Raw genomic sequence first — 11,982 nt, 5'->3', positions numbered from 1 at the left:
TTTTGGGAAAGTAGAACAATTAACTGAAAGTAGTAACATTAACATCAGTACTGTTCGTTTTTTGTAAGTCTAACATATAATAACAATGGTAATGGTCTATTATTTTCTTAATTTTTGATGTACTGTCTTTTGGATAATTGAATTTGTAATGAATGGCTTAGAGACTGATAATTAAAGGGATTTTTTTAAACAAGTAAAAAAGTATGGTTCAAAAACTTGCAAAAAATTAAGCAGCATGCTATTTTATGATTTATACTGAAATTTTAGAAGACTGAAAAATTTTTATAAAAACCTAATAATGGTAGTTCTATAAATAAAATTACAATTTTCTAGATATTTTAATAAAAGACATTTGGTAATTAAATACTACTATCAATTAAATTGATGAACTTTATTGGGGTTAAAACTATAACAAAGTTCATCCTAAAACATTTTGCAATGCAAAATTATTTCACTCAAGGAGTGTTTAATATTTGAATGCCAGGAATTACAAGCAATTTTCAAAAGCAGAGACTCTTCACATTCATAAAACTTTATACATCATTTGAACTAACAGATATTTATACTACTAAAATCAAACATGCATCACTTTCAAACATTCTTGTATCATGATTTTATATATTACATTATTTAACACCGTTCCTCACTGCTACATGTATTTATCATACGCTTGCACCATTCTCCTTGGATTTCTGATCTTTATCTTCATTCTTCACGTTATCCTGCAACACAGTAGACAAACAGATTTTATTAGATTCTCTTAAATGTTACTTTAAAAGTAAACATTAGTAAACAGATACTCTAAATAGTCCATTTTACCATACATAAAAAACTGACTCAGGGGGCAACTACGAAAGAAAGCTCTCAATTCTACTATGCAGAATGATTTCTAGTATGTGAGAAAGCTATCTAAGTCCTAAGAAATTTAAAGTTCTTAGGAGTAAGAGCAGTATATTAGGAACATAGCAGTACAGTAGGAATTTTTACTCCTTGTTCTGAGTGACACTGAGGATATGGCAGATCTCTCAATTACTGAAATTATTTTGTAATGGCACTGAGTCACAGATTTGTCTTTTAGTGACAAAGCACACATAAACCACATTGACATTTGGTAATTAATTTCAATTAAGTTCTAGAAAAATAAATCTTTTGGAAATTGCTTGTAATTAATCTAACAAAGGACAGAATGATACCATTATTTAAGCCTAGAAAAACTACTAGGAGCTTAAGAATATTAAAATTTCCAAACACAAATTTAAAAGTTGAAATAAATTGAAAATACGAAAGTACAAAACTGCTAACCTTCTTCAGAACAGTGTGGATTTCATCCATTACTGTAGATAAGTTTCTGATTGTCTTACTGAGTTGGTTTTCAAATTGCAAATTCATGTTTTCTGTAATCTTTAAGTTTTCTTGTAACTGACTAAAGTCCTTTTTAACTTCTCTGAGTTCACCAGAGAGGCTTTTGTTGGAATTCTCCAAATTTAATATGGTTTTTTCATCCTCATCTGTTAAAAAAAAAAAAAATAAAAAAATTATCATCTTTCCCCTTTAACATCCCCAATTTAACTTAAAAAAAATTTTTTTTTGATTTTATTTTTGAGAGAGACAGAGTGAGAGCGAGGGGAGGGGCAGAGAGAGAGGGAGACAATCTGAAGTAGGCTCCAGGCTCTGAGCAGTCAGCACAGAGCCCGATGTGGGCTCGAACCCACAGATCATGACCTAAGCCAAAGTCATATGCTCAACCGACTGAGCCACCCAGGCGCCCCTCCCCCAAATATAACTGTGAAGTTAAAAGTATAATGGGGCCCCTGGGTGGCTCAGTTAGTTTTGCATCTGACTCTTGATTTTGAGCTCAGTCATGCTCTCATGGTTTGTGGGTTTGAGACTCCTCCTTGGACTCTGCATTGACTGTGTGGAGCCTGCTTGGCATTCTGTCTATCTGCCCCACCCCACTTGTTCTGTCTATCTCTCAAAAATAAATGAACTTAGGGGCACCTGGGTGGCTCAGTCCATTAACCGTTCAAGACTTGATCTCAGCTCAGGTCATGATCCCACAGGTTCATGAGTTCCAGCCCCACAATAGGCTACATGCTATCAGTGGGGAGCCTGCTTGGGATTCTCTCTCTCTCTCTCTCTCTCTCTCTCTCTCTCTCTCTCTATCTCCCTCTCTCTGTCCCTCCCCCACTCTCTCTCTCAGAATAAACTTAAATAAATAAATAAACTTAAAAAAAAAAAAAAGTAGGGGTGCCTGAGTGGCTCAGTCGGATAAGCAGACTCTTGATTTCAGCTCAAGTCATGATCTCATGGTTCCCTTAGATCAAGCCCCACACTGGCCTCCATACTGACAGTGTGTGGAGCCTGCTTCTGATTCCCTGTCTTCCTTTTTCTGCCCATACCCAGCTAGTGCTCTCTCTCAAAATAAGTAAACAAAACAAAACAAAACAAAACAAAACAAAACAGGGATTTAAGGAGGGGCACCTGGGTGGCTCAGTTGGTTAAGTGTCCAACTCTTGATTTCGGCTCAGGTCATAATCTTACAGTTCATGGGTTCAAGCCATGCACTATCCATGTGGAACCTACTTGCGATTCTCTCCCCCATCTTTGTCTGCGGCCCCCTACCCCTGCATTCTCCCCCTCTCTCTTAAAATAAAATAGATGATTGATAGATAGATGGATGGATAGATAGATAGATAGATAGATAGATAGATAGATAGATAGATAGATAGATATGCCTGGGTGGCTCAGTTGGTTAAGCATTCAACTCTTGATTTCAGCTAAGGTCATGATCTCACTGTTAGTGAGATCAAACCCCACATTAGGCTCCATGCTGACAGCATGGAGACTGCTTAGGATTCTCCCTGACCCTCCCCTGCTTGCATGTGCTCTCTCTCTCAAAATAAACAAACATTTAAATAAACAAACAAATAAATAAAAGATGCAACAGAATAGGGATGCCTGCCTGGCTCAGTTGGTGGGACAGACAACCCTTAATCTTGGGGTTTTAAATTTAAGCTCCACGCTGTGTAGAGAAAGACTGTTTAAAAATAAAGTCTGAAGGGTTAAGGGGCACCTGGGAGGTTCAGTTGGGTTAAGCGTCCAACGATTCTGTCTCCCTCTCTCTCTCTCTGCCCCTCCCCTGCTTGTGCTGTCTCTCAAAAACAAATAAACATTAAAAACAAATAAAAAATAAAGTCTCTCCAGGCTCTGAGCTGTCAGCACAGAGCCTGATGTGGAGCTTGAACTCAAGAACTGCAAGATCATGACCTGAGCTGAAATTGGACACTTAACCAAGTGAGCCACCCAGGCGCCCCAAAAATAAAGTCTTAAAAGATTCAACAGAACAATAAAGGAATCTAAGAATGCACATGAAAATCAAAGATTCTTCTACAGCTAAGCAATGTTGTAGTTTTTATTAAAGTGGTCAAAAGTAAGTTACATTATGTGCCTACTCTAAAAGGCAAAGGATGGATATGCACGTGTATGTAAGTATGTATACATATGTGTACACACATAAATCCCAACAGGGCGTTAAAAGTACCAAAATACCCAATGCTGTTCCTTACCCGTTTTTTCTTCTAGCAATTGCAGCTTCTGTTCTACTTCAGCTCTTACTTTTTCACTTTTTTCCAATTTTTGCAAGAGGCTTCCTACATCTACCATTGCACCATTGTACACGATAAGACCAACATTTTCTTCCACATCCTTTGGTTCCTGTTTTACTGTTGGTGTTGGAAGTAACAACCTGTTTCCTATTAAAAAAAATTTTATCATTATTTTTTCTTCTTTAATAACATAATTATAAAATGACATAATCGTAAAATAATACACTCAAACCTAGCATATCTTCCTGCAATGCTTCAGACTCTTCATGGTTTTCTTCATCTTTTGAAGTGTCTGTTAATTTCCGGTAAAAGCAAGATTCACGGAGTACTACTTTATTCAGAAGTTTCTTTACCTGTTATTCAAGCAAGTAAACAAGTTAAAAAGAATATGTTTTTGATTTCCTTAATTGTGTTATTTTCACATATGAGGAACATCAATGGCATCTGTGTTCTTAGTACCTCTCCCTTTGAAACACTTCTGCTTTTTTTATAACTGTCTTCCCCATAAACCTAAAATTCAAATAATCTTTTGAAAAAATTTGTTAAAAAAGAAAAAGTATAACACTGATAGAAACACTAACACATACATTAAGGTATATGTACAAAGATATGACAGCATATAGCCTGTAATTCTAAAACATGGAAACCGCCTAACAACAGAGACTACTTAAAGGAAATTAGAGTATATCTATGTTACAGAATGCTATGTAATCACAAAAAGAAAAAAGTGGGGTAATTGTGTGTGCCTGGGTGGCTCAGTCAGCTGAGTGTCAGACTCCTGAGTCTGGCTCAGGTCATGATCCCAGGGTCTTGGGATCATGACCTGTGTTGGTCTCTGCACTGAGCATGGAGCCTGCTTATGATATTCTCTCTCCACACCCCCAACCCCCTGCTCACACACACTCTTTTAAAAAAAACAAAAACAAAAACAAAAACAAAGTGGGTCTCTATTTTCGTGGCAGAATGGCCACTATACATCGTTAAATGAAAAAAGCTGTCCAGGGGCACCTGGCTGGCTCAGCTGGTAGATCATGGAACTCTTGATCTCAGGTTGTAAGCTCAAACCCATGGTGGGTACAGAGGTTAGTTAAAATCTTGGGAGGGGAGGGGAAGAGGAGGGGAGGGGAGAGAAAAGCTGTCTATCAATAACGTATAAAATGGTTTCATGTGTTGTGTGTATCTGTGTACACACAGATTGTATGTACACGTATACGAGTTGCTTACAAAAAGATCCAGAGAACCATATATGAGGCCAGAGGTGTAGAAAAAGCTTTTTTTTTACTTCACACATTTCAATATTTCTTGACTGTATTACTTAAAATGGCTTTTCATTTTAAATATTCACAAGACAGATTACCTGAGCCCGAGAAAGATGTAGTCCAAGAGTATAAAGTATTTCTTCCAAATCCTTTTCAAGAAGGTAACCACAATGGCTTTGATCAAAATAAACAAATGCCATTAACAAATCCCTGTTAATCGTGATCATCTGAGTCTTTTCTTTTTCCTAAAGAAAATGCAAAAGATAACAGTGAAAAGTAAGAAACTGAGTGTGTGTCTATATAATAGCCAAAATCTGAAAAGACCTTTGTCTCATGTTAGAAGTTAAAATGAGTTGATCTGGTTTATGTGTATGGGAGAAAGGAATAAGACATACCAGTTTATCTGACATAAACATAAATACCAAAATACAACTGGCTGAATTTTGCTCCAAGTGGTAATATATACATATACAAGGATGAATAAACTTCATGTGTTATGCTTAAGTTTGGATTATGTGAGTAATGGAAATTACTATATTATAAAGAACACAGTATCCAATAAATACCTTATCTTTAGAGGGTCTCTCCTTGCAGTACCTGTTGACATCTCTTTTGTCATCTCGTTTGTTTATTTCTTCCTCATCCCTATCTATAAAATCAGAACAAGAGCAAAATACTCATTAATACAGATATTTCCAACTATTACAGAGGCCAAAGATAGTTTTCTATTACTTACTAACTTTCAAAAGACATAAGGGCAAAAAAAAATTATATGAATAAAAATGGTTTGGAATTCATAGGAAAGAATTATGAAGAAAAATGGGTGCCTGGCTAGCTCAGTCAGTGGAGTACGTGACTCTTGATCTCAGGGTTGTAAGTTTGAGCCCCATGTTGGGTGTAGAAATTACCTAAAACATTAAAAGAAAAAAAAACTATAAAGAATAATAAGAAGAAATGTATAAAGAGGCTAGAAGGAGGAAAAATTTAACTTTATTAAATCAATTAACTTTGTTCCATAAAAATTTGGAGGACATAGTTCAAAAATGAACGTTTTATATATAAAATTAGAAATTATAACACAAATTTAAACAAAGCGAAATATATTTTCTAAGAATTAAAAGGAAAAATATTCAACACAATAAAACTAACTGCAAACAGATTACTGCAAAATAAAACGTGAGCATCTGAGATGTTAAGATAATTTTAGAAGACCTAACAGTATTAATATCCAGAATTTGCTGACATTTACATATCTATTCCACAGTAAAAGATGGGAACTTGGATAAATCATTCTTTTTATTTTAAAAGATTTTTTTTTTAAAATTTTTTATTTTTTAGAGAGAGAGAGAGAGAGCACGAGCTGGGGAGAGGGGCAAAGGAAGAGTGACAATCTCAAGCAGGCTCCATGACCAGCACAGAGCCTGATGTGGGGTTCATGACCTGAAAGGAAATCAAGTTGGATGCTCAATGGACTGAGCCACCTGGGCGTTCATTCCATTTTAATTTTTTTAAAAAGATTTTATTTTTTAAAATCTCCATACCCAACTATGGGGTCTGAAACCACAATCCCAAGATCAAGAGTCACATGCTTCATCAACTTAGGCAGCCAGGTGCCCCTGAATTGCACACTCTTTTAAAAAACTTTATTTATTTATTTATTTTTAAGTAATCTCTGCACTCAACCTGGGGCTCAAACTCATGACCCCAAGATCAAGAGTCGCATGCTCATGACTGAACCAGCCACGCACCCGAACTGTACTCCAAATTTTAAATGAAGGAATTACATAGTATGTGAATTATATCTCAACAAAGCCATTATTGTAAAACATAAATAGGCAAAAGGTCTAAAACTGGACTGTGGTGATGGTTTCAAAAAAAGTTACTTGGGGCGCCTGGGTGGCGCAGTCGGTTAAGCGTCCGACTTCAGCCAGGTCACGATCTCGCGGTCCGTGGGTTCAAGCCCCGCGTCAGGCTCTGGGCTGATGGCTCGGAGCCTGGAGCCTGTTTCCGATTCTGTGTCTCCCTCTCTCTCTGCCCCTCCCCCGTTCATGCTCTGTCTCTCTCTGTCCCAAAAATAAATAAAAAACGTTGAAAAAAAAAATTAAAAAAAAAAAAAAAAGTTACTAAGAATGATTAAATTGCACATTTAAAAAAAAAAATTTTTTTTTAACATTTATTTATTTTTGAGACAGAGAGAGACAGAGCATGAGCGGGGGAAAGACAGAGAGAGAGGGAGACACAGAATCTGAAACAGGCTCCAGGCTCTGAGCTGTCAGCCCAGAGCCCGACGCGGGGCTTGAACCCACAGACCGCGAGATCACGACCTGAGCCGAAGTCGGACGCTTAACCGACTGAGCCACCCAGGCGCCCCTAAATTGCACATTTAAAATGAGTTTTGTAGTATGTATTAGCACCTCAACAAACTGTTTAAAAACAAATGTGTCCTTGGAACCATACTATAGTACAGAGCAGTTCAGTTGCTTTATTAGGTTTATTACTTTATAGGGTAAACTAATTTACTGCTAAGAGCTTCAGTTTCCTCTATCATAAAATACCCTCTGAGTAGAACTATAATTACAAATAATTTTTATCAAGAGTATATCATATACTACACAAATGTTAAATTCCCTTCCTTAATATTTTATAGACATGATCCACCTTATTTGAGTATTTAACTTGAAAGCTGTCACTTTGAAAATTTTGACTCTCCTGGAACTTAGACTTTTTAAAATAACTTTAAAGAGGGGCACCTGAGTGGCTCAGTCGGTTGTGTCCGACTCTGGCTGTTCATGATCTTACAGTTCATGAGTTCGAGCCCCACATCGGGCTTGCTGCTGTCAGGTGAGAGCCCACTTTGGATCCTCTGTCCCCACCCCCCCCCCCCCCCCCCCGCCCTGCTTCCCCACTGGCTCTATCACAAAAATAAAGATAAAAAAAGAGTTGGACACTTAACCAACAGAGCAAGCCAGGCACCACAGTGTGTTGGTATTTTAAAGGACACAGTTGACAGATACCATCAAATTTGTGTCCAGAAAAAGTGCAACAATTTAAACTGACCCCAAGAGTGATGAAACAACTCTTCTCTTTACCCTGGTTAATATGACCTTTTATTAAAAACTTACTTTCATCAAATTGATAGGAAAAAATAGATCTTATTGTTATATGCTGATTACTAAGATTTAACACCATTTTAGACATTAAAGGACATTGGATTTTCATTTTTAAAAAAATTACCAATTCTACTTTACCACTGGAAAAAGAGTAGTCTCCCAATAGGTTACTTGATAGGTTAATGAAATATAAAGTATAAGGGAAAAAAAAACCTTATATCATAAACAAGCAGCAACTGGAAATACAAAGAAAACCAAAAAAGAACGATAATCCCATCACCCTATTTGGCTTTGCAGTTAATGATATTCATTCAACAAATATCTACTAGAGACTATTTGGATGTTGAGACTATTCCAGGAACTTGAAATAAACATCAGAAAAGAGGAGACAAAAACTGCTCTTCTATTTTTTTTTTTAAGATTTTATTTAAAAAATTTTTGAAGATTTTTTTTAAAGTTTATTTTATTTTTAAACATTTATTTTTGAGAGTGTGTATGAGTTGGGGAGGGGCAGAGAGAGGGGAAGGACAGATGATCTGAAGCGGGTTCCCTGCTGACAAGAGACTGATGTGGGGCTTGAAACCACAAACCACGAGACCATGACCTGAGCCAAAGTTGGATGCTCAACAGACTGAGCCATCTAGGCACCCCTAAAGTTTATTTATTTTGAGAGAGAGAGCACACACACGCACACAGCGAAGGGGCAGAGAGAGAACTCTAAACAGGCTCCGTGCTGTCAGTGCAGAGCCCAGCATGGGATTCAAACCCATAAACTGTGAGATCATGACGTGAGCCGAAATTAAGAGTCGGATGCTTAACTAACATAGCCACCCAAGGTCCCCTTTTAAGATTTTATATTTAAAATTTTTTTCAATGTTTATCTCTGAGAGAGAGAGAGAGCACGAGAGAGCGCTAGAGGGGGAGGGACAGAAAGGGAGGGAGACAGAATCCAAAGCAGCCTCTGCGCTATCCACATAAACCCCAACATAGGGCTCAAACTCCCAAACTGTGAGATCATGACCTGAGCAGAAGTTGGGGTGCTGAACCAACTGAGCCACCCAGGACCCCCTTAAGATTTTACTTTTAAGTAATCTCTACAACCAACATCGGGCTCAAACTCAAAACATGCTCCACCAACTAAGCCTGCCAGGCATGCCAACACTGTTTTGTATGTATGTATTTGTTTTTTAAATTATTATTTTTTTTTGAGAGAGAGAGAGAGCAAATAATCCAGTGGGGATGGGCAGACACAGAGAGGGGGAAAGAGGATGTGAGGTGGGCTCTGTGCTGACAGCATCGAGCCCAATGTGGTGCTCGAACTCACCAACTGTGAGATCACGGCCTGGGCCAAAGTTGGACCCTCAACTAAGACACCCAGGTGCCCCTATATGTATGTATTTTTATGTAAGCTCCTTGCTCACCTGAAGCCCAAATCAGGGCTTAAACTCACAACCCTAAGATCAAAACGTGAGTTGAGATTGAGAGTCAGACACTTAACCAACTAAGCCACCCAGGCACCCCCTTAACAATTTTATTCTTTTTTTCTTTTTAACATTTGCTTGTTTGTTTATTTTTGAGAGAGAGAGTGCACGCGCATGCAGCGGGGGAGGCACAGAGAGAGAGGGAGACATAGAATCCAAAGCAGGCTCCAGACTCTGAGCAGTCAGCCCAGAGCCCGATGCAGGGTTCGAATCCACGAACCGTGAGTTCGTGACCTGAGCCGAAATCGGACGCTTAACTGACTGAGCCACCCAGGTGCTCCAACAATTTTATTCTTAAGTAATCTCTATACCCAATGTGGGTCTCAAACCCACAAGCCTGAGATCAAGGGTTGCATGCTCTACCGAATGAGCCAGCCAGGTGCCAAAAAAACCTCCTTCTTTTCCTTACTAAGAGCTCATATGTATTCAACTAGGAAAAAGTAAGTAAAATAAGTAATTAGTGTTAAGAAAATAGGTTTAAAGTTCTATAAGTAGAACAGAATAAGGAAGGATGAGGAATGTGTACTGGTGGGGAGGACTACATTTTTTTTTAAAGAGGGCTGAGTGCAGAGTAGGCCTTACTGAGAAAGTGATAGCTGAACAAAGACCACAAATGTGAAGGAGTCAGGAAGGCAGATCTCTGGGAAAGAGTGTGCACATAGAAGGAACTGCCAATGCAAAGGTCCTAATATGGGGGCATACACAATGGGTTCAAGAAACAGGATCCATTAGGTGCAATGTGCAAGTAGAAAGAGTGGTAAGAGATGAAATTACAGACTTGATGTGGTAGAGCCTTAGACAGATGTCACTGTAAACACTTTGGCTTTTAACATGGAGTGAAATGGAGACCCACTGAAGGAGTCTGAAAACAAATAAATCAATAAAAGAAATGAAATGACTTAAATTTTACAAAGGTAATTCTGTCAATTGTGTTGAGAAGAGACTTTATTTATTTTTTTATTTTTTTAAATTTTTTTAATGCTTATTTATTTTTGAGAGAGACAGAGAGCAAGCAAGGAAAGGGCAGAGAGAGAGGGAGACACAATCCGAAGCAGGCTCCAGGCTCTGAGCTGTCAGCACAGAGTCTGACATGGGGCTTGAACTCACGAACTATGAGACATGACCTGGGCCGAAGTTGGACACTCAACTGACTGAACCACCCAGGCGCCCCGAGAAGAGACTTTAAAGGAGAAGTGAGCAGGCCAGGAAACCAGACAGGAAGATATTTATTTATTTAAATCTTTATTTATTTTGAGAGTGAGTGAGCGAGCAGGGGGTGGGGAGAGGCAGAGAGAGGGAGAGAATCCCAAGCAGGCTCTGTGCCACCAGCGCAAAGCCTGACTCAGGCTCAATCCCACAACCCATGAGATGATGACCTGATCTGAAATCGAGAGTTGAAAGCTTAAGCAACTGAGCCACCCAGATGTCCCCAGATAGGAGATTTTTAAAAATAAACTATGCAAGGGGCAGCTAGGTGGCTCAGTCAGTTAAACATCCAACTCTTGATTTTGTCTCAGGTCCTGATCCCAAGGTTCATGAGATAAAGCCCCATGTGGGACTCTGCACTGACAGCATGGAGCCTGCTTGGGATTCTGTCTCTCTTCCTGTCTCTGCCTCTCCCCTGCTTGTGCTCTCGCTCTCTCAAAAAAAAAAAAAAACAAACAAACAAACAAAAAACAAACACTTGGGGCATCTGGGTGGCTCAGTCAGTTAAGCGTCTGGTTACGATCTCACAGTTTGTGGGTTTGAGGCCTGCGTTGGGCTATGTGCTGACAGCTCAGAGCCTGTGGTGTGCTTCAGATTCTGTGTCTCCCTCTTTCTCTGCCCCTCCCTTGCTTGCTCTCTCTCTCTCTCAAAAATGAATAAACATTAAAAAAATAAAAATAAATAAAAATAAACTAGGCAAGAGAAACATCGCTTGGATTAAGGTTAGATTAGTGGAGCTGGTAAGATATGGTCTGCTTCTGGATTTTTTTTTTTTTTAACGTTTATTCACTTTTTGAGAGAGACAGAGTGCGAGCAGAGCAGGGGCAGAGAGAGAGGGAGACACAGAATCCGAAGCAGGCTCCAGGCTCTGAGCTGCCAGCACAGAGCCTGACACGGGGCCTGAACCCACAAACTGTGAGATCATGACCTGAGCCGAAGTCAGATGCTTAACCAACTGAGCCACCCAGGCACCCCTGGATGTTTTTAAGATAGAGAAAATATGACTTCTAGGTAGGTTGGAAATGGCATATGACAAAAAAGAGGAGTTTAGGAGGATTCCTAAATTTTAGCTTGAGCAATTTAAAGGATGAAGTTGCCATCAAATTAGTGTAATAAGGCTGAGGGTGGAAGGTTTTTTGTTTTCTTTTTGGTAAAGGGGGAAAGCAGGAGTTCAGTTTTAGATACGTTTATTTTGAAATGTCAGATAACTTAATGGAGATACCAAGTAGGCAGCTGATAGGGAAATATGGGAGAGAGGTCTGAACTAAGACATACCTTCGAGAACAGTCAGTATATAACAGTACTTTATATATAGTATATA

General features: G+C 38.7%; 1 protein-coding gene across 3 annotated transcripts in view; it reads right to left on the bottom strand.

The window, feature by feature from the left end:
- Nucleotides 1-376: 376 nt before the first annotated feature.
- CCAR1 (cell division cycle and apoptosis regulator 1) overlaps nt 377-11,982 on the bottom strand; it is a 63,603-nt gene continuing 51,997 nt past the window's right edge. For all 3 annotated transcript variants that reach the window (XM_019444360.2, XM_019444359.2, XM_019444361.2), the window contains 6 exons: nt 5,431-5,513; nt 4,963-5,109; nt 3,838-3,958; nt 3,567-3,752; nt 1,303-1,508; nt 377-722 (listed from right to left, as the gene is read on the bottom strand). In XM_019444360.2, the coding sequence (XP_019299905.1) occupies nt 663-722; nt 1,303-1,508; nt 3,567-3,752; nt 3,838-3,958; nt 4,963-5,109; nt 5,431-5,513 (803 nt within the window). In that variant the 3' untranslated portion in view covers nt 377-662. The remainder of the gene's footprint in view (nt 723-1,302; nt 1,509-3,566; nt 3,753-3,837; nt 3,959-4,962; nt 5,110-5,430; nt 5,514-11,982) is intronic.

Source organism: Panthera pardus, unplaced genomic scaffold (genome assembly GCF_024362965.1).
Source record: "Panthera pardus isolate Hobbes unplaced genomic scaffold, ASM2436296v1 HiC_scaffold_22, whole genome shotgun sequence".
Lineage (NCBI taxonomy): Eukaryota > Metazoa > Chordata > Mammalia > Carnivora > Felidae > Panthera > Panthera pardus.
Note: the sequence above shows the minus strand (reverse complement) of the source record. Positions and strands in the feature narration are given on the sequence as shown.